We start from the raw sequence: 25,733 nt of genomic DNA, 5'->3' as shown, positions 1-25,733 counted from the left end.
TGAAGGAGGAGAAGCAGACTCTCCACTGAGCAGGGAGCCTGACTCAGTTCCAGGACCCCCAGATCATGCCCTGAGCCAAAGACAGATGCACAGAGCCACCCAGGCACCCCTCTAGTTTTTAGTTATTACGCACAAATCTGCTGTGGACACTGGTGTACATGTTTCTATGTGAACGTGCATTTTCCTTTCTCTGGGGCTCCCAAGAGACCAATTGCTGGGAATATGGTTAAGTCCGTCATCACATTTCAAAGGAACAGCCAAACTCTTTTCCTCAGTGTTTAACATTCCCTCCAGCAATGTGGGAGTGACCCAGTTTCTCCTCATGCTTGCCAGCTTGGTGTTTTCGCTATTTTTTATTTTAGCCGTTCCGACTGGTGTAGAATGAGATCTCACGGCCGTTTCAATTTGAATTTCGAAAGGACACGAAACATCCTTTTGTTGATTATTTGCCATCTGTATATCGTCTTTGGTGAAATGTCTATTCATGTCTTTTGCTCATTTTCTAATTGGACAGGTTCTTTCTAAAATGTTGAGGATTTTTTTTTAAACTGCTTTATTAAGAGATCATTCACATACCACACAATTTGCCAATTTGAGACACACAATTCAATGGTCTGAGGGCATTTAAAGTGCAGGGCAACCATCACCACAATCAACTGTAGAACATTTTCATTATCCCAGAAAAGAGACCCTGGACCCACCAGCAGTCACTCTCTACCCCTCCCAGCTCCCATCGCTCCTGGCAACTGCTAATCTACTTTCTGTCCTGACACATTTGCCTCTTCCAGACATTTCATATAAGTGGAATCATACAGTGTGTGGTCCCCTGCATCTGGCTTTTTTCACCTAGCACAGTGTTTTCAAGGCTTGTCCATGTGGTAGGATGGGTCCTTCTTCTTTATGGCTAGATGATATCCTATTGTTTGGATGGACCACATTTTGTCTATCCATTCATCATTGACGGGTGGTGTTGGGCTGTTTCCACTTTTTGGCTACCACAAATAATGCAGCTGTGAACACGTGCATGCAAGTTTTTGTGCAGACATACGTTTTCATTTCTCTGGAGTAACTCTTCTCAGACTTAGAAGTGGAATTCGGGGTATTACGGTAACTACACAGGTTTAAGAAACTGCCAACTCTTCTTCCAAGTGACTGCGCCATTTTACATTCCACCTGCAACATACGAGGCTTCCAATTTCTCCACCCCTTTGCCAATCCTTTTTGATTACAGCCATCCTCGTGAGGATGAAATGGTCTTACTGTGGTTTTGATTTGCATTTCCCTGATGATTGGTGATGCCAGCCTCTCTCCTTGTGCTTACTAGCCTTTTGTGTATCTTCTTTGGAGAAATACCTATTTAAGTTCTTGGCCCATTTTTTAATCGGGTTGTTTGCTGTTTTGCTTTGAAGGGCTCAATCAGAGCTCCTCTCTAGCTAGGACATTTTCATTACGTATTCATTTATGACAAATATTTATTGTGCTCATGATCTTGATAAAAAGGGTAGCTGGATATAGAAACTGAGAGGAAGGCTCACAGGTAGAAGGATGACAGGGAATTTGCCAATGGTCTGGCCCCAGGACCTATCCAGGACATCCTGCTGAAGGATAGAGATTCAAACAACCAGCTCATTCTCTTCTGATGATTGAAAATTTCGTTGGGTGGGGATGGGAGACATGTAATTGATTTCACCTAAGAGAAAACATTGCGTGTGGCAAGGTCTCAATATGCATGTTTATGGAAAGAGCACTGGATGGATGAGAACCACCCCAGGAGGAAAGTGTCCCCAGAGGGATGCAGGAAGGACCATGGGTTGGCAGGAGAGGTGGAATCACAGACCTCTCCCAGGGCTCACCGTTGGTGAGAAAAAGCCATCACTCCCAACCGGGGGGATCCAGGAAGTGGCCCTCATCCATAGCCTCATGTGACACTGCTGAGCCAACCTTCCCTGAAACCTATCACCTAGAATGGGTTGGAAGACTGATCCTAATGGATTCTCATCTGCTTCCTAAAAGGCACACTAGATGGCCGAACGGGGTCCCCAACAGGAAAGGCCAGGGGAGCAGATGCCGAGAATAAAAAGCCACTGTGATAAGACGCTGGGGAGTGGTTCACAGGTGGGGAGCAGGAGGGAGAGTCAGCTGCAGGCCTGGCAGGTGCGGCCAGACCCACCCGTCCATGGGCCCCCCAGCCCTCTTCCCCTCTCAGGAGGTCACAGTTGCCTTCTGGCTCCCGGGCCACAGTATGGTTGCCATGGGAACCCCCACCTGGCACGTTGTGGCTGAGGTAGGAAGAGGACTGTTTTCTGTCCAAAGGCCCAATTTTCTGCAGTGGATGAAAACACTTTCCCCTATTCCCAGGGTGAAAGTGGGGAAAATTGCAATTTCTCAGTCCGGGGGCCCTGTGGCTCCAGGCCCAGCTCTGGCACCCCCCTGCTTCGAGATGATGGTGCAGTGCGGCTGCCTCACCTGGAAAATGGGAGACCAGCCTGCTCCTTGTCTGAAGGAAGGGTGCCGCTAGACTAGGACTTCTGCCATGGCCGGTTCCAGCAGAAGGAGAAGCCGCCAGAAGAGAGAAGAAACAATCCCATGGCAGGCAGCAGATCTCCTGTGCTTTCTGGGCAGTCGTGCTGCCCGACCATACAAGGACTGGAGCACAGAGTGCTGCAAACTCTCGGTCCTGCTCCAGGCAAAGCCCAAACGTGGATAGTACCGGCCAGGCATGGGCTCCTGGTTCCAGCGGCCACACATCCCGAGCTCAAAGCCCTCACTCTCAGACACTTGCTTTCTCTAACTGCCGAGTGAGCACGAGAACCTGAGGCCCTCCTTGGCCCTCTGGCTCCTCACGCAGAGGTCGGTGCCCCGCAGAGGCGCTGAGGGAGGAATAGCAGCCCCTGTACCACAGATAACACAGTCTGAAGGTCTGCGGAGGGAGGGCGGGGACCTGGGAGAGGACGACAATTTGAAAATGTGCTGGAGACAGATCCCTTTCTCTCTCCCTGCCTGGCACGGATGGTCCAGCGTGGACACCTCAGCCTCTGGCTCATAGGCTGGCCTGGAGTCCCTTCACCGTCTATTTACCAGCCTGCCTGAGCCTCCCTCTGTAAAACTGCCATCCCCCCTTGCCCCGAAGCTTCTCAGTGTAAGATCATCCTCCCTTAGCTGCCCCCACCACATCTCCATCAACCACAGGCCCCTAGGGGGAGGGTATGAGCTGCAGGGAGGCTGACAGGGAAAGGAGCAGGGAGGACCTGCCAGTCATAGTCAGGGGTCCAAGAAGGGGGCTGCTTCCAAACGCTCCTAATGCCCCGCTATAGGATCTTGCAAGGGAGCAGAGAGGTGCCTCCTCTCTAAGGTGGCTGCAGCCCTGCACTAAACTGCACAACTTGAACACCCGCTAGATTTCAACCCCCATTTAACTCACCAATGAGGGACTTTTAGGCAGTGCACAAGCTATGCAACTGTCCATGATAGCCCTGGTTATGAGTCATGGCCATCTTTGCTGGTTGTGGTTGGCATAAGGAGCAATCTCCTCTTGATTTCATCTTAAGAATTTTAAGATGAAAAAAGTACTGCAATGTCCTTTTACTGAGTTCTATACCACACCCCAAATTTGCTGAGGCCAGAGACACGACCACACCCAAATCTTCCTCCTAGTGGATAGGGAACCATTGAAAGCCAGAATGGAAGGGCCCTCAGACACGACTCTGGTCCAAACTTCCCCAGGCATAGATGGGGAAACTGAGGTCCAGAGAAGGTACATCATCATCCTGTGAGAGAGGATTAATTTGGGTGCTTTCCAGAGTTTGACCATGGCACTCTCTGGAATCTAGGTTCTGATTCTGATTGCTGTGGTTCCACCTCCTTCTCCCAAATTCCCAGCACGGGCTTTGAGCCTCCTGATTAAAAACAGGAGGGTAGAGTTTTCAGGTTTCAATAATAGCAATAGTAATAATAATATTATCTGCCAGCCTCTATTTCTAATCACCATGACAACTCCATTATCCTCATTTAATAGGCAAGGAAACCGAGGCTCAGAGAGGTTAAACAAGAGGCCCACAGGCCACAGTCACGACGAGGTGCAGCAGCTCGGGAACCTGGTATATGAGGCGCGTTTGTTCCGGAGAGGAGGCATGGGGTGGAGGGAGGGCATCCCAGTACTTCCTACTGGAATGCACTCAACGTGTCCCTGCTTTAAGTAAGTCAGCTATCAGAGACGCCTTCCCATGGGCCACATATCTCCTCCCCTGTCACCAGGCAGGCCCCATGTCACCCTGGGGGAAGCCTTCCCAGGAGCAACTACGGCCTCCCTCCCGGCGGCCCTGGTGCTGGGTACACACCTCGCCTGAGAGCATCAGTCCACCACTTCCTCTGTGTTCCCAGGCCTGACTCCAGCCCAGAATGAAGCTCCCGGGAGGGCGGGAGGCAGGTGTCCCTCCTTTTCGCCGCCCCACAGCCGGGACCTTGCCAGGACGCTACGGCAGGCTTAGCGGGCTCTGCCACTGTGAAAAGCACCCCCTCCGAGCCCGGGCTGGCAGCCACATCTGCAGCAGCTGCCGCTACGCTGTCCAAGCCGTGATGGAAGATTCCTTTTCTTGGAGGGTGCTCTGCCATATTTAGCAACTGTGTGTCTGAGGCTTTAAGTCTGGGGAAAGGAATACAGAACCAACTGTCACGAAGCAGATGGGACCCTGCCTGGGGACTATGCATAGGCTCAGACGCCAAAACAGAAGGGGAGATACTGGACAGATGAGCGACCTGCCAAGGGTCAGGGAGACGACAGAGGAAGCAGACAGGGAGGGGTTTGGGGAGAAGGTGTAGGGAGGGATGGAGGAGAGCGGAGCAGAGGCAGACCGTCTGCCATCAGGGGGTCTAATTACCCACAGACAATGAGCTGCAAGTCTGGGAAAGCCATCCGCCAGCTCTGCTGCTCACACTCAGGGGCGAGGAGACGTCTTTGATGGTCCCCAGCAAGAAGAAATGCTTTGCTCTGTTGGGCTGAAGGAAGACAAGGAGGTGGCCTACGGCACCACCCTGTTGGCGAGAATAGCCCCGAGTTCCAGAGAAGGACTCATCAAGAAACAAGCCAGCCAGAGAAAGACCCGGCTTTGACTTCAGGATCTTACCCCTGAGTTTGCAAACTTACATCAGAGGTCCAGAAGAAAAGTGACCACCACTTAGGGAAGCGGGGAGGCCCAGAGAGGCTCAGTGGTTTGCCAGAGGTCACGGAGCTAGGAAGTGATACCAGGACGTGACTCTGCCGTCTGCGTGGAGCACACGCCTGCTGGTTCTGCAGACCCCGCTGTGCAGGAGAAACATAACGCAAACGACACGTGCAGTTCTGAAGTTTCCCGTAGTCATAGTAGAAACAGTAGAATCAGCTAAAACGAATCCTAATACTATATTCTTTTTTTTTTTTGAAGATTTTATTTATTTATTCAACAGAGATAGAGACAGCCATCGAGAGAGGGAACATAAGCAGGGGGAGTGGGAGAGGAAGAAGCAGGCTCATAGCGGAGGAGCCTGACATGGGGCTCGATCCCATAACGCCGGGATCACGCCCTGAGCTGAAGGCAGACGCTTAACCGCTGTGCCACCCAGGCGCCCACTAATACTATATTCTATTTAACCCAACATATCTAAAATATTATCAGTTCGACAAACCATAAACATAAAAACTTACTAATGGGATATTTTACATTTTTTTCATACTAAATATTCAAAATCTTGTGTGAATTTTATTATTATTTTTATTTATTTTCGAGAGAGAAAGAAAGAGTACAAGCAGGGGGGGTGGAGAGGGAGAAGTAGACTCCCCGCTGAGCAAGGACCCTGGGATCACGACTTGAGCAGAAACCAAGAGTCGAACACTTAGCCGGCTGTGCCACCCAGGCGCCCCCAAGAGGAACAACTTCTATGAAAGCCGATGCAGTGCCTGGCACACAGTGAGTCTGGAACAGTGCCTGGCACATGGCGTCCCTCATAACGGGGCTAACGGCTACATAAGATTTCTGGGTAGGGCCTCATTATTGGGGAACTGGGTCTCACCTGGGGGCTGCTCAGAGCAGTCCTGGACTGGGAACAATGACTACATTAAAGAACATTCCAGCAGGGGAAGTTCTGCTGGGGCAAGTTCCGTAAAAGTTTCCCCTGTGAAAACCAAGAGCAAGACAAACAATAAGCACAACAGAACATTTGCAATCAGATCGGGACTGCTGATAAAAGCAGTGCAAACTATTCACTGATTCTCGACAGATAAAGGGAGATGGACACAAGGAGCCACGGAAGACACCGGTCCGTTTCTATGGAACTTTGCAGAAAGTCCCACCTCTGACTTCTTCCTTAAATAGCTGGGGCAGAAAGAAGAAATGGGCGGACAGGCATAGTAACGTGGCTTCCCGCCAGCCCAGCCTGGCTGCTTGGACACTGAGCAGCACGTATGTCCCTCAGCGGTGGCGACAGTTTATCAGCCAGGTGCTCGGGACGCCTGGGGCCAGGCAAACAAAGAACAGGAACACCTCCTCTCTGCGTGGGGCTCTGCCCTTCCAAGTCATTTCATTTCCATCTCTTGCCAGGTGAGGTGAGGGGTCCCTTCTCCTAGGAGCCCCAGAGACACTGAGTGACTTGCTTAAGGTCACACAGGAAGTTACTGGGGGAGCCAGATTAGAACCCGGTTCAGTGACACCCACCCGTGGCTTTGCAGAGGCTCGCACTGGCCCTTTAGCTGCCCCTCTTCCTAGGGGTGAGGCCGCCCGGGAACTTCCAGAGCAAAGCAAATCTGGAAGGTGCTCCAGAGGTGTTCAGTGGTAGCGACTGGCTTTCTCTTTCAGGAGAAAACACCAAAGCTTGGAAGAACATCTCCTTATGAGTCCTGACCATGGATGGGGTAAACCTCCCGGAGCAAGCCAAGCCTCCTCCACCCCGGTCTCCGGGAGAGCCACAAAGCACTCCCAGAAGTACCTTGCTTTGTTTCTTCCATTCTTGCCCCAAACTACTCAGCTTCCCCAGCAATCCTTTTAAGAGGAGAATCAGAAGGGGGAATGAAGCATGAGAGACTATGGACTCTGAGAAACAAACTGAGGGCTTCAGAGGGGAGGGGGGTGGGGGATTGGGATAGACTGGTGATGGGTAGTAAGGAGGGCACGTATTGCATGGTGCGCTGGGTGTTATACGCAACTAATGAATCATCGAACTTTACATCAGAAACCAGGGATGTACTGTATGGTGACTAACATAATATAATAAAAAAATAAAATAAAATAAAATAAAAAAGAGGAGAATCTGGGGCGCCTGGGTGGCTCAGTCTGCCTTCAGCTCAGGTCACGATCCCAGGGTCCTGGGATCAAGTCCCGCATTAGGCTCCCTGCTCAGTGGGGAGTCTGCTTCTCCCTCTCCCCCTGCTCGCACTCTCTCTCTCTCTCTCTCTCTCTCGCTCAGTCTCTCAAGTAAATAAATAAAATCTTAAAAAAAAAAAAAAAGAGCAGAATCTGGTCTTATCATGACCCTCAGCAGATGCCAGCTACATATATACAGGAATAAAAGGATGGCTGGATGGAGTGTTCCTCATGCATTCCTGCCTGGTGTAGTTATGTTCACGTATGTTTTCTTGTCTGTTCCTCATACCAATTTCCTTGGAGCCATAATTCACTCCATTTGTGGTTGAAAGTGAGGCCCAGGAGTCAAACACCTTGCTTTAGTTCACAGAGCTAGTTCAGGGGGAGAACAGAACGCAAATCCAGACTTTCTAAGCCTAAGAACCAGGCCAACGGGGAAGGCGGGCCGTCAGGGAAGGGGGACGGCAGTGAAATTTTCGTGGGTACTTTCTGCACGTAGTTCCGGTTCACTGTCACAATGAGTCCATTTCACAGTTGAGAAAACCAAGGCTTGGTGAGGCCGAGTTTTGAGCAGCATTGCCAAGACCTCACAGCTGATGAAAGCACTGGGGTGGGACTTGCATCTGGGTCCACTGGGTTCCGAAGCCCACCCTCCCTGTCCTCCTGGGACCAAGGCAGCTGTCTGCTCAAGCGTGAAGTGTTATAAAGCAGTTGATCAATGGCCCAGTGTTTGCTGAACACTTGCTATAGCCTTGCCCTGTGCCAGGCTCCGGGGACCACAGATACTGTATCACACCCTGGAAACTTCCAGGCAGCTGGGNAACTCCCGGGGGGGGGGGGGGGGGGGGGGGGGTAGGTAGGTGGAAAGGAGATAGGAAAACATGGAACAGAAAATAAAGGCCAAGAGGAATGGGGAAAGCACCCAAGCATAGGCAGAGGGGGCTGAACTTGGTGAGTATCAGGGAGGGGGGAGAGAAGGAGGGCAGGGCAGTTCCCCATGGGGGTGCAGGGACTGGTGCTCTTTTGGGGGGGGCCTCCACACTGTGATAACCTGGGGGAAACTGCCCCAAACAGGCATGATCAGGCAAGGGCACACTGAAAACTTCACTATCCACTCAAGCAGAGGGCCTGGGAGAGTGGTGGGCCTGGGGAGGATGTGGACGGTCCGAACAGGTGGGCGCCCCCTCCCCTGCTATTTCAGGGCAGCTGGGACAAACGAACGCCCACTCCTTGCTGGCTGATGTCCGACACTCCACCGCTGTCACATCAGTACTGTTGCTTTTATTCCTTCTGAGAACTGAGATACGCACCCTCATTGCACTACTTTACCGGTGTTAGTCTTTCACATGTTAGTATAAATCTGTTTATTGGCTAGAGAGTTTCCAGGCAGCAAGTTGTCATAGAAGGTGGCAGAGCGAGGCAGAAACAGCTAGAAAGGAGCCATAAAGGCAAAAATCTTGAGCTGAGATAATACACACCCCCTGCTCTCCAGTGACAGAAAGCCCAGGAGACACTGAGGCCTGGACCCTGACCCCTGACACTTCTGTAGTCACCCCTAAAAGGGGGGGGGCTGCACAGAGGCCCCTGGCTCTCTGGAACACTTGAATTGGACTGTTTCCCCTTAAGACATATTTTCGGAAGCTGCCCCTGGAGGTGGCAGTCCCTGTACACACAGGCCACCCACTTGGGCCTGACACTGGCAGGATACCCTCACCCCCACAAACCCACTTCCCTCATCTTCCCCTTCTCTTGCCTCCAATGCCCTGTGTCCTATATCTTTCTCCCATCTGAGTCAAAACTTCCCCGTGTCCCACTTGCTCAGGGCAAAACTAACTCCTGGCAGTCCCGGGGTTCCTGGATCCCAGAGAGGGGGTACAGCACCCCTGGCTTCCCCCACTGAAAAGGCCTCCCCCTTCTTCCCCTTTCCTTAGCCTCACTGGCCTGTCCCAGATCCCCCAACCACAGTCGAGGCCCTTCCCTGAGGCAGGTCTCCCAAGCCCTCCCTCCTCCTGCCCCGTGCTGCTCCTGGCGGGGCGGACGGTCCCATCCCGCACCCACACAGCCAGCTCCCTTCAAAAGCGCCAGTCTCGTCAGGGCACCTCCTGCCCCCAGTCCATTCATGCCTGCCCCGGGCACTGCAAACTAGGTCCCCGACTCCCGGCGTGGTTGTCAAGGCCCTTGGTGACCTGGCCGAATCCCACCTTCCCAGCCTCATCTTTGATCTGGCTCCCCACCACCTCACCCCCACACAGCGCCCCCTTTCCTGATTCTCCTTCCTGCCTCTGAGCCCGATGTGGGCTGTGGTCACTGCTGAACAGGCCTTGTCCCCAGTTTCTCATTCTCACAGTGATTTCCCAGCCTCCACGGCCCAAGGAGGCCTGGATGATCTCCTCCAGTCAAAAGTCATCAATTTTGATGCCCCCAAAGTACACAGTTGACATTCGAGCACTTATGACAGCCTGGCCTGCACTTCTGATGGGGTGTGTGTGCGCGTGTGTGTGTCTGTCTGCCCTACGGCTCCAACGTCAGGAGCTGTGTCTTATAGAGCCCATCGTAAGGGTCTTTCTCTTCAGAAGCTATTCAGCACACATTCAGTTAGTTGCCAAGTTGTCAAAATATTTAATAACTCAGAGGAAGCCCGTAATAAACTGTTTAAGTGAATAAAGGGAGGCTAAAAACTGTATGGACCACCATGATTCAAAATACACTGGGGTGGGGGATGGGCGAAATGGGGGATGGGCGGAATAGGCGAAGGGGATAAAAAGCACACTTACCTGATGGGCACTGGGTTATGTAGAGAATTGCTGAATCACTATATTGTACACCTGAAACTAACACAACACTGTATGTGGACTATACTGGAATTTAAAAAATTTTTAAATGCATGGAAAGAGAAAAGGAAAGAAAGAAAGAAAGAAAGAAAGAAAGAAAGAAAGAAAGAAAGAAAGAAAGAAAGAGAAGGAAAGAAAGAAAAGAAAGAAAGAAAAGAAAAAAATTCACCAGAGTTTTACAATAAGGTTCTTGGGAGTTAAATTATCCGATGGTGTATTTTTTTTTCCTGGGCCAACCCCAATTCTGGAGGCCAAAAAGGGAATGGCTCAAACCAGAAAGAAACAAACTGTGGTTAGCTTTTAGCCCAAACCTCCCTGGGTAACGACCACTGCTCCGTAAGAGGAATGAATCAGCTTGTTAGCGGAGTTCTCTGGGAGCCAGGCATTGCAGAAAACAATGGTTTTGAGGTGTAAGTTGATGTTACTCAATCCCCATAGCGAATTGTAACTGCTGGTCTTTCCTGAGGGCTTCTTCCCCGCACACGCGGTGATAGCTTTTCCCCGGAAATAGCCCCGTTCCGTCCAGGAGGCAACACGATCATGTTAGGAAGTGACTCCAATTCTGACCTCGGTCCCAATGTGTCTTTTCCCCCTACAACACCAAGCAGTTCTCCTCCACCAGCTGGGCGGCCTACAATTCAGCTCCATTCTGGCACTGTCCACCCGGAGGTGGTGTCGGACCCCGCAGGTTAACGGCTGGGTCCCCCTGGGATCGCCCCCTGCCCTGCCCCTGCAGATGCCAATTTCAACCCCAGGTGGTCACCCGTGCTGGCCACCAAATGGGGACAGATATGTTCCGATGCCTCCCTCCTTGGGCTCAGTTAGTTTGCTAGAGCGGCTCACAGAATCCAGAGAAACATCTTACATCCTAGCTCACCAGTTTCTTATCAAATGATGTAACTCAGGAACAGCCGGATGGAAGAGCTTGCATAGGGCATGAGATGTGGGAAAGGGGTGTGGAGCTTCTGTGCCCTCTCTGAGCACCCCAATCTCCTTCAACCTCAACATGCACCGACCCCAAAGCTCTCTGAACCCCATCCTTTGGGTTTTTGTGGAGGCTTCACTATGTCGGTATGACTGATTCTGTCACTAGCCTTGGTGACTGATTCACCCTCCAGCCCCTCCCTGCTCCCTGGAGGCCAGGGTGTGGGACTGAAAGGGTCCACCACCCTTGCATCACATGGTTGGTTCCCCTGGCAATCAGCCCCCCCATCCCCCTCCCGTTGGGCCTCGTATAAACCCTGGTGTGGTTGAAGGGACTTGTTATGAGTATCCAGACAGCTTTATGGCTCCTAACACTTAGGAAATTCCAAGGGTTTGAGGAGCTCTGCACCCAGAACTGGAAAGGAGACCAAACATATATTTCTTATTATAAATCCTGATAATACAGTCAATACATGCTGTTGAGTGCTTCCCACGCGCCAGGCAATACTGTCGAGTCCCTGCATGGATTCCCTCTTCTATCCCCCAGCAGTGGTGCCGAGAAGTTCCCATCTTGCACACGAAGAAACCGACGCACAGATTAAGTCGCTTGTCTGCTGTCGCAAGGTGACAGGGACAGAAGAACGCTGTAGAACTCTCTGCCATCCCACACGAAGCACAGGCTCTCAAGAGGCTTGCTTTGACCAGCGCGTAAGACTCGCCACAACCCAGCCTGCCTCCCTTGATAAAACAGCAACAGCTTGCCTCGACCTCGATGTTAGTAATAACCGTTCCTTACCTTTTTATGGACTTAATAAATACACTATGGTCAAATACAGGTTAAGTCTCATCCTAGGATAATGGTCCACTGGTGAAGAAGGGGTCAAACCCAGCAGCAGCAATGCAAATCTCCCGTATGGACCTCAAAGGCATTCTGGATGACACTCTGACCTGTCCATACACACAGATCTCTACTGCCCAGGAAAACTCATCTAGAATGTCTCTCCTCCTTGGTGGAACAGTTCCCCAGTCCAGTGGTGATAACCATCAGTGCCAATCAGCACGACATCCACCACACTGACCCATGAGGTGGGCTCTGCTCCTAATTGCAAGTGTGTCTACCAGCTTCGACTACTTGGCCTAAAACCACAGACCTCAGACTGGGAGAGCTCCTCAGAGCAAGAAGAAAACCTAATGGCTTGGCAGGCCAGCCTTTCTAAAGCCAGGGGGTCAGCCAGGGTGGCAGGGAGGATGGTGGGGCCACCGAGGAAGTGGGGCCAGTGGCTCAGACTGAGTGCCAGGCAGCCACTTTCTGTAGGGGCCAGACCACACTCTGCGTCACTGTCTGATGGTTCCCCTTCTGGAGTCGGGGCCAACTGGTTTCTTTCCTTCCTTCCTTCCTTCCTTCCTTCCTTCCTTCCTTCCTTCCTCCTTCCTTCCTTCCTTCCTTCCTTCCTTCCTTCCTTCCTTCCTCTCACCCTCCCTCCCTCCCTTCCTTCCTTTTCTTCCTTCCTTTCCTTTCCTTTCTTTCTTTCGTAGCCAGCAGAAAAAAACGCCATCGTGTGAATGTGTCCATGTCACTATCTTCAAGGATGCAGATGAATGAAAAAGTAGCTCGTGTCCCTGCACTTGATGCTTAACTTGGGCCATGAAGGGGCAGCTGGCCTAGCCTCCATCCATCCTCTGGCCTGCTCCTTTGTCCCCTGGGTCCTCTGCTCCAGGGCCTCTTCTGCTGGTTCTCTGCCCCCCTGCCTGCCACACACAAACATCTGGGCTCTGAGGGTCCCTGTGAAGCTAAGTGGCAACGCAGACCCTGCAAAGCCTTCTTTTCCCCTCCGTGCCGCCAGAGGAGGGCTGAGGGTGTAGCAGCCGGTGACGCTTCTTCAAAGGGGTAGCAGCCCCGCCCTGCGGTCCCCAAGCCAAACAGAGGACAGCACTGCAGTTGAGGGCTGTTTGTCCCCACAGCACCACCAGCCCCACCTACCGGGTCGTTGTTTTGTGAAGAAACTCTTAACAAGGCACCAGAGGACCCTCGAAGCACACAGAAGCCCAGAGGGGGCTGAAGTGAGCCTTTCTTGTTCAAAGCAAACAGCAGGGCCACAGAAGAGGCTGACCACCCATGTTCGGGGGATCCCCTCGTCTCCCTCCTTCGCCTGAACGTGTGGGGAATCCCAACAAAAGGCCCCAGTTCCAGACCTGGGCCTTCCCCGTGCTCACTTCTTCTCAGGCTGACCCCCACTGCGGCCACCACAGCGACAGGGGGACTCAGAAGGCTGGTGGCTCCCTCCTCCCATAAGGGACTGCAAGGCGGGTACACAAGGTGGATGGGATTTACCCAGAGCCTGGAACCCTCTGTGTAGGCTCATTCCACTCTTCCTTTTGGCTTCATCTTGCAGAAGGATTAATAATAGTTATAATAATAATAATAATAATAGTAAAAAAACATGATTATAACCCTCTTGTACTCTGTGTACTATCCTAAGTACTTTATTATTATTATTTTTTAAAGGTTTTATTTATTGTTTTGAGATAGAGAGAGAGTGGGTATGAGCAAGGGGAGCAGCAGAAGGAGAGGGAGAAGCAGACTCCCAACTGAGCAGGGAGCCCGATGCGGGGCTCACCCCAGGACTCTGGGATCATGACCTGAGCTGAAGGCAGATGCTTAACCAACTGAGCCACCCAGGTGCCCCTGTCCTAAGTACTTTAGACACACTAACTCCTTCAATCACCCCAAGAGACAGACACCATTATCCTCCCTATCGTAGAGACCTGGAGAAGTTAAGGAAGGCCTGGAGAGGCGACACAGGTAGTAAAAGGCAGAGCTGGGATTCAAACACAGGCGGTGTGGCTTCCACAGTCAGTGCTCAAGCACCATGTGAAGGAGGCAGGTACGGAATGAGGAAAAGAGAGCAGGAAGGTCAGAGCATGAAATCAACATGGACAAAGCAACACATTACCTGGTCCTTTCTTGCTGTTGTCTGGGTTCCGGGGTCTGAGGTTTGGGGAGCAGTGGAGTAATATAAAGAAAGAGCAGAATAAAACACGTACAAACTTATAGATAACGTCTGTGTAGTCACAGGGCATGGACACAAATCGTGATTGGAAGAGTTACGTTACACGAAGGAATTTTGGTTTGAGTTTTGATGGTATTTTCAGCAAGCTGAGCACTGAATGTTTAAAAGTTTAAAAGTGGGAGGGGCGCCTGGGTGGCTCAGTCAGTTAAGTGTCTGCCTTCAGCTCAGGTCATGATCTCGGGGTCCTGGGATCCACATCGGGCTCTCTGCTCAGTGGGGAGCCTGCTTCTCCCTCTGCCCCTCACTCCACTCGTGCTCTCTCTCTCTCAAATAAATAAATAAAAATCTTTAAAATGTAAATGAATGAATGAATGAATGCATGTTTAAAAGTGGGAAATGAGGGGCGCCTGGGTGGCACAGCGGTTAAGCGTCTGCCTTCGGCTCAGGGCGTGATCCCAGCGTTATGGGATCGAGCCCCACATCAGGCTCTTCTGCTATGAACCTGCTTCTTCCTCTCCCACTCCCCCTCCTTGTGTTCCCTCTCTCGCTGGCTGTCTCTATCTCTGTTGAATAAATAAATAAAATCTTTAAAAAAAAAAAGTGGGAAATGAGATTCTACCACATGTTCCTGGGAGGAAGATATGAACCGGGGAAGTAAGCTGCCTCCATCCCTGGGTGCCCTGGTTTGTCCCCCAGGCTCCTAATTGGAAAGGAGACACTGCAACCAAACATGACATCCTGGTTCCACTGGATAGGACCTGTGCATCCTCCGAGAAGGCGCCCCATCAGCCTGCTCTTGAACAAAGCTCCCTCCTTGCACTTCTAGAGCACCTGGGATGCATGCTCGGGACATCACCCCTGCCCACCTTCAGCTACTTGCCTGGCCCTCAGGTTTCTAAAGGGACTCTAGGTAACTGGGGCCTGGGCAGGCAGGTCTTTGAACCCAGCTGATGGCCAAACTTACACTGGGGGTCTGTGCACCTCCAGGCACCTGCTGACAACGTCTGAGAAAGGGCCCAGGTTCTTGGAGAGCAGTAGGAGCCCCAAACAACCTCACCTCTCTGCTCTCATTAGAGGGCGCTGTATATTGGTTTGGGAAAACTATAACCCTCCTTCCTCTTTGAGATCCCAGCACTTTCTTCCCTGCTGGACACTGAAGGACAGGGGTCACTGGGGTTTGCTGTCTAAAGTAACAACCCCACCTACTCTACCCCCTTACACACTCCTCACAGTTCACTAGGATCCAAGTCCTCCGCGTCTGCCTGCGCACACGCCTGGACCACATTTCCCAGTCTCCCTTGCAGTTGTGTGTGGTCATGTGACCCAGTTCTAGCCAATGGAATGCAAGCACAGGTGACACACCCACTTCCTGGACAAGACTTTGGTAAGACCGGCCCACAAGCTTCCGGCCTCCTATTGGCTGGAGTCCACCGTGGGAACCAGGAGTCTACCTGCTCCTGCAGCAGAGTCTCTGTCGGTCAGGGTCCCTGAGAGAGCCCTCCCCGCGGTTGAGGAATTTTGCACAGGAGCAGGACACTAGCCTCTTCTGGGCTTAAGCCATGGCACTTTCTGTTATTATTGTGGCAACTAGCTAATCCTCCTGCTTCCATGCTCTGCACAGACTCTTCACCTCAAGGTCACCCTGTATTGTTACTTGTTGATTGTCTCCTCCCTCCACCTGAATGTGAGCTCAGAGGGGCAGGGACTGTGTTTCATCCCCTGCTGTGTCCCCAACGGTAAAGCAGCTCCTGACATAGGACAGACACCCAATCACTCTGCTGAACACACCATGAATCAGGGTCTCTATGCCAAGGCCCCCTTATAGCAAGAAAAGCACCCTGTTTCTGCTTTCACTTTCTCGTCCACCTCTGGAGCTAGAAGATTCGCTTTTCACTGAATACCCACTGGTCACCCTGCGGGACCCAGCCTGTATTCTCTCCACTTTGGGGCCCTCCTGGAATCCTTCCCACCGTGGTCAGCATCCCCTGTGTCCCTCAGCCAGGCGTTCTTCTGCAGTCACACTTGTCACACTGTACAGCAGCTGATGTCTGTGTCTCTCCCACCCCATCACGTCCCCACCCCCCAGGTAGATGGGGAGACCCTTGAGGCCAGGGCTTATTCATCCTCCCAGTGTTGGGCCAAGTGCTTCTTGAGAAACAACTACTCCAAAATATTCAATAAATATCTCTAAAGTATTTATTATATTTATATGTTATATCAGTATATAATATTTATGAGACACTTAATACATATTTTAATGTCTTCTTTAACTCTTTTCACTCTAACTAAAGGTAAAAAGCTTCCCACAACCCCAGGGATTTATAAGAGGACCTAAGCTGATGCCTGGAACATTCTATAGATTCTTCTAACTTCTAGGCTTCTTGGATCTTAATACCTTAATACCCATAGGGGGCCTGGATCCTCTCATTGCATATCAGTACAAACCTGCCCTTGATCGGAGGCCCCCAAACATTTTCCCACCGGGGCCCAGGCCTGCTCCTGGCAGCCCTGTGCACACATGGGATTTCTGGCTTCCAAAGTGCTTGCCCATTTGACCCTCACAAAGGCGTTGTGACTCAGGCAGGACAGTGACTATTATATGCATTTGACGGATGAGAAAACAGACTCAGGGAGGTTGGATGACTTGTCCAAGATCATGGTTGGTGTGTGTGCTGAGCTGTCTCTAGGACCAGGGGCCCAGTTCCTCTCCTTTTCTTCCTTTTCTCCAGCCTGAACTAACAAGAAGAAACTTCACAGAGACCACGAGGAAGCCAAGCCACCACGCTGTGATGTGCGTGAGCGGAAGCTCATACTGACTTGAGTGATAAACTGAGCTCACAACAAACTTGGCCAAATAACTTGGGGGGACTGAAAGTTTCCCCCTTCTTCTAATTTTAAACCCCTCTGGCCGGCTGGGAGTGTCTGTGGTTACATGGTGTAGCATCGTCTGCTGCCGCTGCTGTGTGGTTGGGGCCAACACAGGAACACAGGTACTTACTCGATTTTTCTTCTTTAATGGTGTATTCGAGCACCTCGGATGAGCCCTCATTCAGGGAAGGGAAGTGGACACACAGCACCAGGTGCTTCAAGCCGCTGTCCCGACAGACCAGGAACGTCTGCAATGGAAGAAGGGAGGGAGCTCAATGAATCGAAGATTTGGGTGAAGGTCAGAAGGACAACAATGGGATGGAAGTCATCCAGAATGTTCCAGAAACAAGGAGGCAGGGTGGGGGAGTCAAGCATCCCTCAGGAGAACTGCAGATTCTGCCCTAAGAGCCATGTGTCACCTGGCCCATGGCCCCTGGCTCCTGACTCTTCATTTCTTACATGCCCACCGGGGGGGGGGGGTCCCGACTAAATCAATGCTTCCCAAAGAATTGTGCTGTAGACACAGAGTTTGGTGGGGGGTTTAACATGCAGGTCCCTGTGCCCCAGCCCTGGGATGCTGGCTGGGTGGGTGGGGCCCAGAATCGGGGGATTCTGATATGGGTGGTGGTCTTGCATTCGCACTCAGAAAAGCTCTAAGACACGGGGAGTCATGCTGATTTTCAACTCACACCCCAGCATGTACGCTCACCTCCACCCTCATCCCCACCCTGGGGTCTAAGCATCTCACATTCAGGCTCCAAGTGCCTGGGCTGGAGCTTGGAGGACCGGGAGTCTGGCCGAAGTTGCTGAGGGAAGGTTGGGAGCCATTGGGACATCCCTGTGGACGTGGCCCCAGTCGTGGGAGGCTCTGGAGAACCACTAAGACGGCACTTCTTTCCCTTCCCCAGCAAGGCACACTGTCCTCCATCCCGTTCGTGACGCTCCCAGTTCCCTGCCATTGTTACTCATCAGTAGCTGACATGTACATATTGCCTCCCTAGTCGGCCTCGAGCCTTAACCCCAGGTGATTAGATTCCTTCTCACTTAGTTCTTTTATTAAAGCTACGGGGGTGGGTGTTATTATTATCCCCATTTTATAGATGGGGAAACTGAGGTAAAGAGAGGCAAGTCATGCCCAAGACTACTAGGTTAGTAAGTACTAGAGCTGGGATTTGAGCTCAGGCCCTTCCTCTCAGATCCTGGGCACTCCACCACCCCTGTATCCCCTGGACCCGGCCCAGAGAGGCTGCATCCCTTTGGGAGCAGTGACAGCATGAGCCCATGAGTCAGTGAACTGTGGCTGAAAGTTTAGAGCCCCTCTCCTGGAGCACGGCAGGGTGGACAGAGCATGAGAGCCTGGAGCGGACAAGGGAGGACAAAGGAGGACGGGAGGGAGGCTTCTGGGGGTGAAAATGCAGGTGGGATGCTGCCTGCAAATGTGCCCCAGCCTGGAAGGGGGTCCTCCCTAGAGGATGCAGTTGGAGGCTGGCTCACATCTGGGAGCTTCTGTACACAGAGAGGACGCCTGCACCCCCTGAGCAGCCTCGCCCTACCCTGACCTGATGCATTCACCCGAACCTGATCTCACCCCAGGAACACACTGCCCTTCAAAGAAAAGAAGTCACCTGGCCGCTCCTTCAGAGGTCCAAGGTCAGGCTGCCTTCTGCCCCCCAGGCCAGTGGGAACCAGCAGTGTGTGTGGGCCCTCGAGGGCAAGTCTATGTGTGGGGGTGGGTGAGTGTAGTGTAATAGAAAGATCTGGTCTTTGTCCCCGGTTCCTGGCACAGAGCTTCAAAAACCCTTGGAACTTCCTGGGTGACAAGTGTCTTTTATTATTCATAATGAGCTGCTTTTGACCATACCTGAGTTCACACTCACAGGTGACTCATGGTGGGCCCCTGGTGTAAAAGGAGGGGCTGGCCACAGAAAAGCCAGCCAGGGGAATAGAGGGTTGGAACTTCCAACCCCACCTCAACGTTCTCCGGTGGGGAGAGGAGCTGGAGCTGGAATGGCCGACACGTTCGTCCGTCATGTCTATGTGATAAAACCCAGCAGAAGCCCTGGGCGCTCAGGCTCCGTTGGAAGTTCCTGGTTGGCGAACACATAGATATGCCCAGATTCCACTGGGGGAGGGTATGGGAGCTCTGGGCGCCCCTCCACCCCCCAGACCTCACCCCTCTTTGTCCCTGCCATTGGCTGCTCTGAAGTTGGGCCCTTTAGAATAAAAGGGTCAGCAGAAATACAGTGCTTTCAGGAAGTTCCCAGAGTTATTCTAGCGAATTGTCAACTCCGAAGGGGGGTCATGTTTGCAGCTGAGTTAGTGTGGGTAGCCTGGGGACCCCACTTCCATCTGGCACCTGAAGTCAGGGCAGCCTTGTTGGGGACCCTGACCTTGAACTTCTGGGTCCTGCCTGCACTCCCGGTAGTTAGTGTCAGGATGGGGCTGAATTGTGGGACACCCCATTGGAGTCGGAGAATTGCTGTCAGAGCCCAGTGAGTGAGTGAGTGAGTACGTGTGTGTGGGGGGGGGGTGGTGAGTATGGAATGAGTGAACTCTGGGCTGCCCCAGGGCCTCCCACCTGGAACTCTGGGAAGGGAGGTCTGAGCTGGAGCTGGTGGCATGCCCAGGAAGGCCAACAGAGCAAACCGGGACCCCTGATCCTGAGCTGGGGTGGGAGCTGAGGCTGGTGCCCCAAAATGAAACCAAATTGGAGGGTTTCTGTCTTTGCAGGGAAAGCAGACCCTTTACACATGTGGTGCCTGTGTGTGGGGACACCTGCCCGTGTAGGTCCCTCGCTCAGAGGCCACATATGTAGCAGAGCTGCCTCTCTCCGACCTCAAGGGTCAGGAATGGCAGAGGAAGGAGGGCCTGTGTTTTTCAAACTGTGGGTCAGGACCCACGAGTGCAAATGCCACCAACTATTTTTATTTTTTCAAAAATAAAATAGAAGAGAATAGAAGATAAGAAGGATACCTATGAGAAGGATGGACTCTTTGTCAGAGAGTGAGAAAAACAGAGAGACCTACAAAGGGCCAAGGCTACAGTCCAACATGGATTTCTTTCTTACTCTACTGGCCCGGCCTTCTTCCTTGACGATTTTGACCCGCACTCATCTCTCCTAGGTTGACTGCGATGACCAAGCATGGTTGCTGGCCTCACCCGGGGACCTCCCTGACACTGCCCCGCAAGTTAATTGGCTCCTTCATGCCCAGCACGTACTTATTTCTAGATTTCTTCACTCTGCTGACACATCCGCCCTGTGCTCCACCCTTGTGTGCCACTGAGAGAAAGACAGAAGATAGGAGCCCACGGACAGGAACTTCTCCAGCTGGGAGGAGAGTCAATCTGTCACAATCTGTATTTTTCCTGGGCTCCCAGAGGTCCCTGAGGCAGCTGGTTATAAGCTCTGTGGCCCTGGGTAATTCTGTGGCTTCCCTGAGCCTCAGTGTCCTGATCTGTCAATGGGGAGAATGACACAGAAAAGCACCCAGTGGGATAACTGGGTCTCCACAGATGCTCCCTGAGGATTAATTCTCACATTTGCCCCCTGCCCCCCACAGCTGGCTTTTGTTTTTCACTCTCCCAGTCTCAGGCTCCATGGCGAACTGGGGATCGGTCTGCCACTGGTGTTGATTGTGAAAAAAACCCAGGAGGGATCTCCTTGGGAGAGCGGTTCAGCCATGGTAAGGAGCCTGAGGCTGGAACAGCGGCTCAACATGTGCTCTGTGCCACGCTCCTTCCTTACGTTTGGCCCCACTCACTCCTCACCGCAGCCCCGTGAGGTAGGTACCTACTATCCATCTTTGACGGGGGGAAGACTCAGGACACAGAGAGGCCGGACAAACCCAGGGCCACGCCGATGGGAAGCGCAGAAGCAGGGCGCAGACCCAGGTGTCACCGGGAGCACCTCGCTTCTTTATTGCTATCATGTCTGTGTCATCTACTCATTGGGGGGTAGGGGTGTGGACAGGGGTGGAAAGTCCCCCAGGCTGGATTCTGACCGGTCCCCAATTCTGAATGCCCAACACCCATCCTTTCTGCACGGCCACAAAGCCTCAAGCAGCACTTCCTTCTACCATGGCCAAGCCCTGGGGCTCTTATCTGAAAAGCCAAGATAAGGTCCTGGGGGAAGATGGGGGGGTGGGGTGGGAGAGGCTGTGAGCTAGCGGGGGCAGGATGGAGAGGGAAGCTGGAGGAGACCTCTGACCCTTCCTGCCTAGATGGCCATGAGGGAGGGGGACACTGACAAGGGTCTGCCTGGGCCACTGTCCTTTAGAACAAGAGAGTCTGTTCTGTGTTCCCCTTTCGGGAGGTTTAGCTGCTCAGCTAGTCACAGGGTCCCTTTTGGGAAAGATCCACAGACAACACCCCAGACGCAGTGTCGCTGTGCAGCAAAGTGAGGAATAATGCATCGTGACCCCTGCAAGGCTTTCTAGGTCACGGGCAATCTCCTATGCTCCACCTCGACAGGGTCCAGCCAAAGTCAGTGCCAGGGGGGAGACCGTCTGTGTGAGCTGTCTGTAAACCCCTCGCTCCCACCCTCACGGGGTGGCCTTGGCTTATCCTCTAGGGAGGATCTGTCCACGACAGTGGTTGCGAGTGAGTGTGCAGGAGGTGGGCCACCCAGGGTTCCTGCTCCAACACCCTCGGGGGTTCTGTGTGCAAACTCTTCAGGCCCCCTTTGCTTCTCTTTCTACCCCCCGCAGCTAGCTTTGGAGAGATGCAGCGGGACCCCAATCCCAGCTCCGCTACACACTAGCTGTGGGCCCACGGACAAGCTGCCTTTAGTTCTCTGGGTCTCAGTTTCTTCATCTGAGCACGAGGATGATAATATCCATCTCTCAGGGTTGCTGTGAGAATTGCTGACCACGGACATCAAATGCCTGACACCGAATGTGCACTTAATAAAAAGTATTTACAATCTTTATTATTAAAGTAGACTGCTCTCGTTTACTGAGCACTAAACCACAGGCTAAGATTTTGATATGCATAATCTCATTTGATAAATAATTATTAGTAAGATGATTATTATGTATCTTTTTCCAAAGGGAGAGATAGGAAGAAGGGACTCACAGACCGTTCTCCCATGTGGTAGATTAAAAATGGCCACAAATTCTTTGCTGCTTCTCGCATCAAATTTTCCCACAGCTGGAAGGGGTAAGCCTTGCGACTTGCTTTGACCAAAAGAACGCAGCCGATGCGGCATGGTGGGGTTCTGAGCGTAGGCTGTAAGAGGCAGTCCGCTTCCATGCTCACCCTCTGGGACCAGAGCTGTCACGTGAGGACCCCAGAGTGAGTCTGCAGGGAGTCACGTGGCTCAGCCAGCAGCCAGCACCAAGGGCCAGCCACGTGAGTGAGCCCACCTCAGGCCAGCCAGCTCCGGCTGAGCTGCCGGCTGACTGCGGCTGCATGGCTGACCCCAGGTGAGACCAGCAGTAGCACTGCTCAGCGGAACCCAGCCCAGACTGCTAACCCACAGAATCGTGAGCAAATCAAATGGTGACTGTTTGAAGCCACTGAAGTTTGAAGTGCTTTGTTATGCAACCGTCACCCACGATAGAGCCATCGGGGGGTATGGACATGAGCCCCATCCTTTGGGTACCCCCTCCTCTCTTCCTTCTAGGAGGTGTTGCGGATGAGGTCCAAAGCTCGGAGAGGTGGGAGTTTGAAAGCCAGTGATGTGGCCAGCTCCCCACTCTCCAGCCAGAGGAACCAAGACTGAGAGATGAAAGAGAGCTCCTGAGGTCACATCAGTTGTTAGTGGCAGAACCAGGACAAGAACGCAAGGCCAGTGACCCTGAGGCCACGGTTGTGAACCACCACAGGTCACGTCCTCCGACCCAACCAACCCAGAGTGTCAACTGAGCATGCGTTCTATGCAGGCATCAGGCTAGAGAGTTCAGATACTTTGCAACAACTCACTCCCTGGAGCTTGGAGTATTTTACCCATTGTACAGACGGGAAAAGTACGAGGGGAGGAGCAGCAGAAGGAGAGGGAAAGGGGAACACTCAGAGCAGTGGGCCTTGGGGCCCTTCCATGGACGACTTCGGCCCGCAGGCTCTGGAGCCCGATGCTCTGAGTTCAGTCCTTAGCTTGGCTATCGGAGCTGTGTGGTCTCTCTGGGGCTGCTGCTTCCTCTGGAAAATGGGCTCATAAGAGTCTCTGCCAGGGACAGTCGCCATCAGCTCCCCAAGAACTAGTCTTTTCCCTTTCTTGCCAACTGAGCCCAGTTCCGATCTGGGTGCAACGTATCCTGCCTCAGGAGGATTCGGTCAAAGCCAATCATGGCTACTCTGCTCCTTTTTGCCATTCACTCCCTCTCCCAGCCTCCCTTGCAGTTAGGGGTGACCAAAAAGGCATCTAAAAAATATTCGTTCCCTGACAAAAAGACTGAGGCTAGGAGAAGAAAGTCTTTTGCCTATGACCTACTGCTTTTGAATGGCTGAGACAGCTGGAGCTGCAGCTGCCATTTTGTCACCATGAAGTGACAAATAGGAGGACAAAAAGCCCAACACTTAAGATGGAGAACAGGAAGGTGAAAAGACCCTGGGTTCTAAGGACATCACTGAGCTGCTAAACTAACCCTGGACCCCAACTTCCAGATTTCTCATTAGATGAACAATAGTGGCTTTATGGCTTCAGCTACCATAGGCTGGGTTTGTTGTTACTTCCCAGCTGCCCCAGTGCCTGGAATGATTGTTAGAACTGCACCGGGGCCTTCAGTAGAATGCCTGCTACATAATAAGCCTCGGTATATGGTGCCTCCCTTCCCCAGTGCCCCTCTACCTGCCTAGAGTCCTGGGAACACATGGCACAGAACCCACCCCCCCCCGCAAGAAGGTAGCATTCCTATCCTCAACAGTTCATGGACGGCTCCATGAGTCGGAAAGGAAGCATGGTGAGACACCAGGCACCCAGGACAAGGACCGACACCCTCCTTAGCAGCTCCAGACTTCAGGCAGTGTGAAGGGATAAGGTCAAGTTGGGGAGTGAGGGAGCAGGAGGTGACAAGTGCAGCCACAGGGGCCTTTTTCGTCCCCCTGCAGTTCAGTCATTCCGCTTCCCTCCCCCACTGCTCCTAAAAGTCTTCCCCGATTAACCAGGCCCCCAACAAACCTTGCTGTGCCCCAGTGTCCTCATTCAGCCTCCCCCCTCTGTGGGACAAACACAGACTGGTGCCTCGTTGAGCCGACATCTGAGTCAGCCCACTCCTTCTATTCCCTCCCCCCTTTTTGTCAGCTTCCCCAGTGCCCTGCATTAGGAACTCTTAAAAAGCAGAAGAACCCTCTTCCCCCAATTGTACAAACTGACTGGGGCATGCCCACTATGGGGGTTCAGTTTTCTTTAAAGAGCTAGGATTCTCCCTTCCCTGCCCCCCAAACAACCATGGGGTAGTGGTCAGAGTGCGGGGCTGCCAGGCAGGACACTTGGTGTCCCTCCTAGTTCTGACCCTGGTTTGTTGTATCCTTTGGCAAGTCACCTCCCCTCTCTGAGCCGGCTTTTCCAGTCCAGTGAGGGCAGGGGGCTGAAGGGTCCCAGGACTCCTTTCTTCTAGAAGATACTCTCCCAGATCAGCACCCTGAGGTCTTTCCCAGAGCCCGAGAGGCGGGCATTGAGTTTCCCGGGAAGTGACTGCAGTCTACAAGGTTGGAACAGCAGGCTGTACGAGCCTCGCCCTGTCTACCCTGAGCCAGGGTGGATTTTTGGAAAGACCAACTGATTTCCCTAACAGCTGGGACAGAGTACGCTTAGGGAGAGAATTATGCAGCCTCTCCAAATAAATATATAAAAACCCAAAGCCCAACACACCATAATGATTTTACTTCTACTATCCATTTTTGGCCTGGACAATCCAGAGCGGTCTGCTTTTCTACTTTGGTTATTTTAGGACTATTTTCCAGCTGCTTGGGGGAAACTTTCCAATCATGCCCATCAGAACAGTCACAGAAGTGGCTGGCTCCTCCCAGAGGCCTGAAGCTCCGGAGCTGCTGGGCCTCCGGAGGCCAGTGGTCCAGTGGGTCAGTGTCCAGAGCCCACTCTGGACACCTGTGGCCCACCTTTCCCATTACTTCTAATGAAGCGGTACATGGCACGGAGTGGAGTTTCTCAATCACCTAGGGAGCTTTTAAAACATGCTGGTGCCTGAGCCCTACTACAAACCCCCCCCCCAAAAAAAAAACCCAAAAAACCCAAAAAACAAAAAAAAAAACCCATAAAACAAAAAACCAAACCAGCCTTTCTGGGAATGAGGCCGAGACATGTTTCAAGCCTTTGAAGGCAGTTGGTTGGTGGGTTCAAATCACACTTCGGCATTTAGCAGCCGCATTACACGGGGCAGGCTCCTTACCATCAGGGTTGAGGTTCCCCACTTATAAAATAGGAAGCCTGCCCCCTGTTCTGCAGGGCTGTTGGAAAGATGAGAGACGGTGCTGAAGGCACAGCAGACTTGTGGGAACCGTGCCTTCTCTCCCAGCCCCAGCACCCAGAAGGGGCGAGAGAGGGGCTACACTGAGGCTTTTGCCAAACTAACCTTGAATGGAATTGGCATTTCTTGGGCTCACACCTGGGGAGGGTGCCTTGAAGCACCTACAGGGCTGGTCCATATCACCATACCGGCTACTCCAACTCTTGAGCTCACCCCCCCACCACAAAAAGCCATGATTCTTTCATTAAAAGCTATCTTTTGTCCTCCAAGCCATGGCACTCCAGTAGCAAAAAACAACACCTAACACCCAGATCTCGCTTTCTAATATGATTCTCTAATAAA

At 52.3% G+C, this 25,733-nt stretch overlaps 1 protein-coding gene and 1 long non-coding RNA gene across 2 annotated transcripts in view; one reads left to right on the top strand and one right to left on the bottom strand.

The window, feature by feature from the left end:
* The window catches only part of RIN3 (Ras and Rab interactor 3), a 105,492-nt gene that overhangs the window by 53,202 nt on the left and 26,557 nt on the right, over nucleotides 1-25,733 (bottom strand). Inside the window, exon 3 of the mRNA XM_034643225.1 lies at nucleotides 17,096-17,213. Coding sequence (XP_034499116.1) covers nucleotides 17,096-17,213 — 118 coding nt within the window. The remainder of the gene's footprint in view (nucleotides 1-17,095; nucleotides 17,214-25,733) is intronic.
* On the top strand, nucleotides 16,958-21,858 carry LOC117796113. The gene is made up of 3 exons (XR_004620482.1): nucleotides 16,958-17,087; nucleotides 20,088-20,747; nucleotides 21,672-21,858. It is a non-coding gene; the product is annotated as an uncharacterized LOC117796113 (long non-coding RNA).

The sequence above is a fragment of the Ailuropoda melanoleuca genome, chromosome 14 (assembly GCF_002007445.2).
Source record: "Ailuropoda melanoleuca isolate Jingjing chromosome 14, ASM200744v2, whole genome shotgun sequence".
NCBI lineage: Eukaryota > Metazoa > Chordata > Mammalia > Carnivora > Ursidae > Ailuropoda > Ailuropoda melanoleuca.
This window is presented reverse-complemented; position numbering and strand designations above follow the sequence as displayed.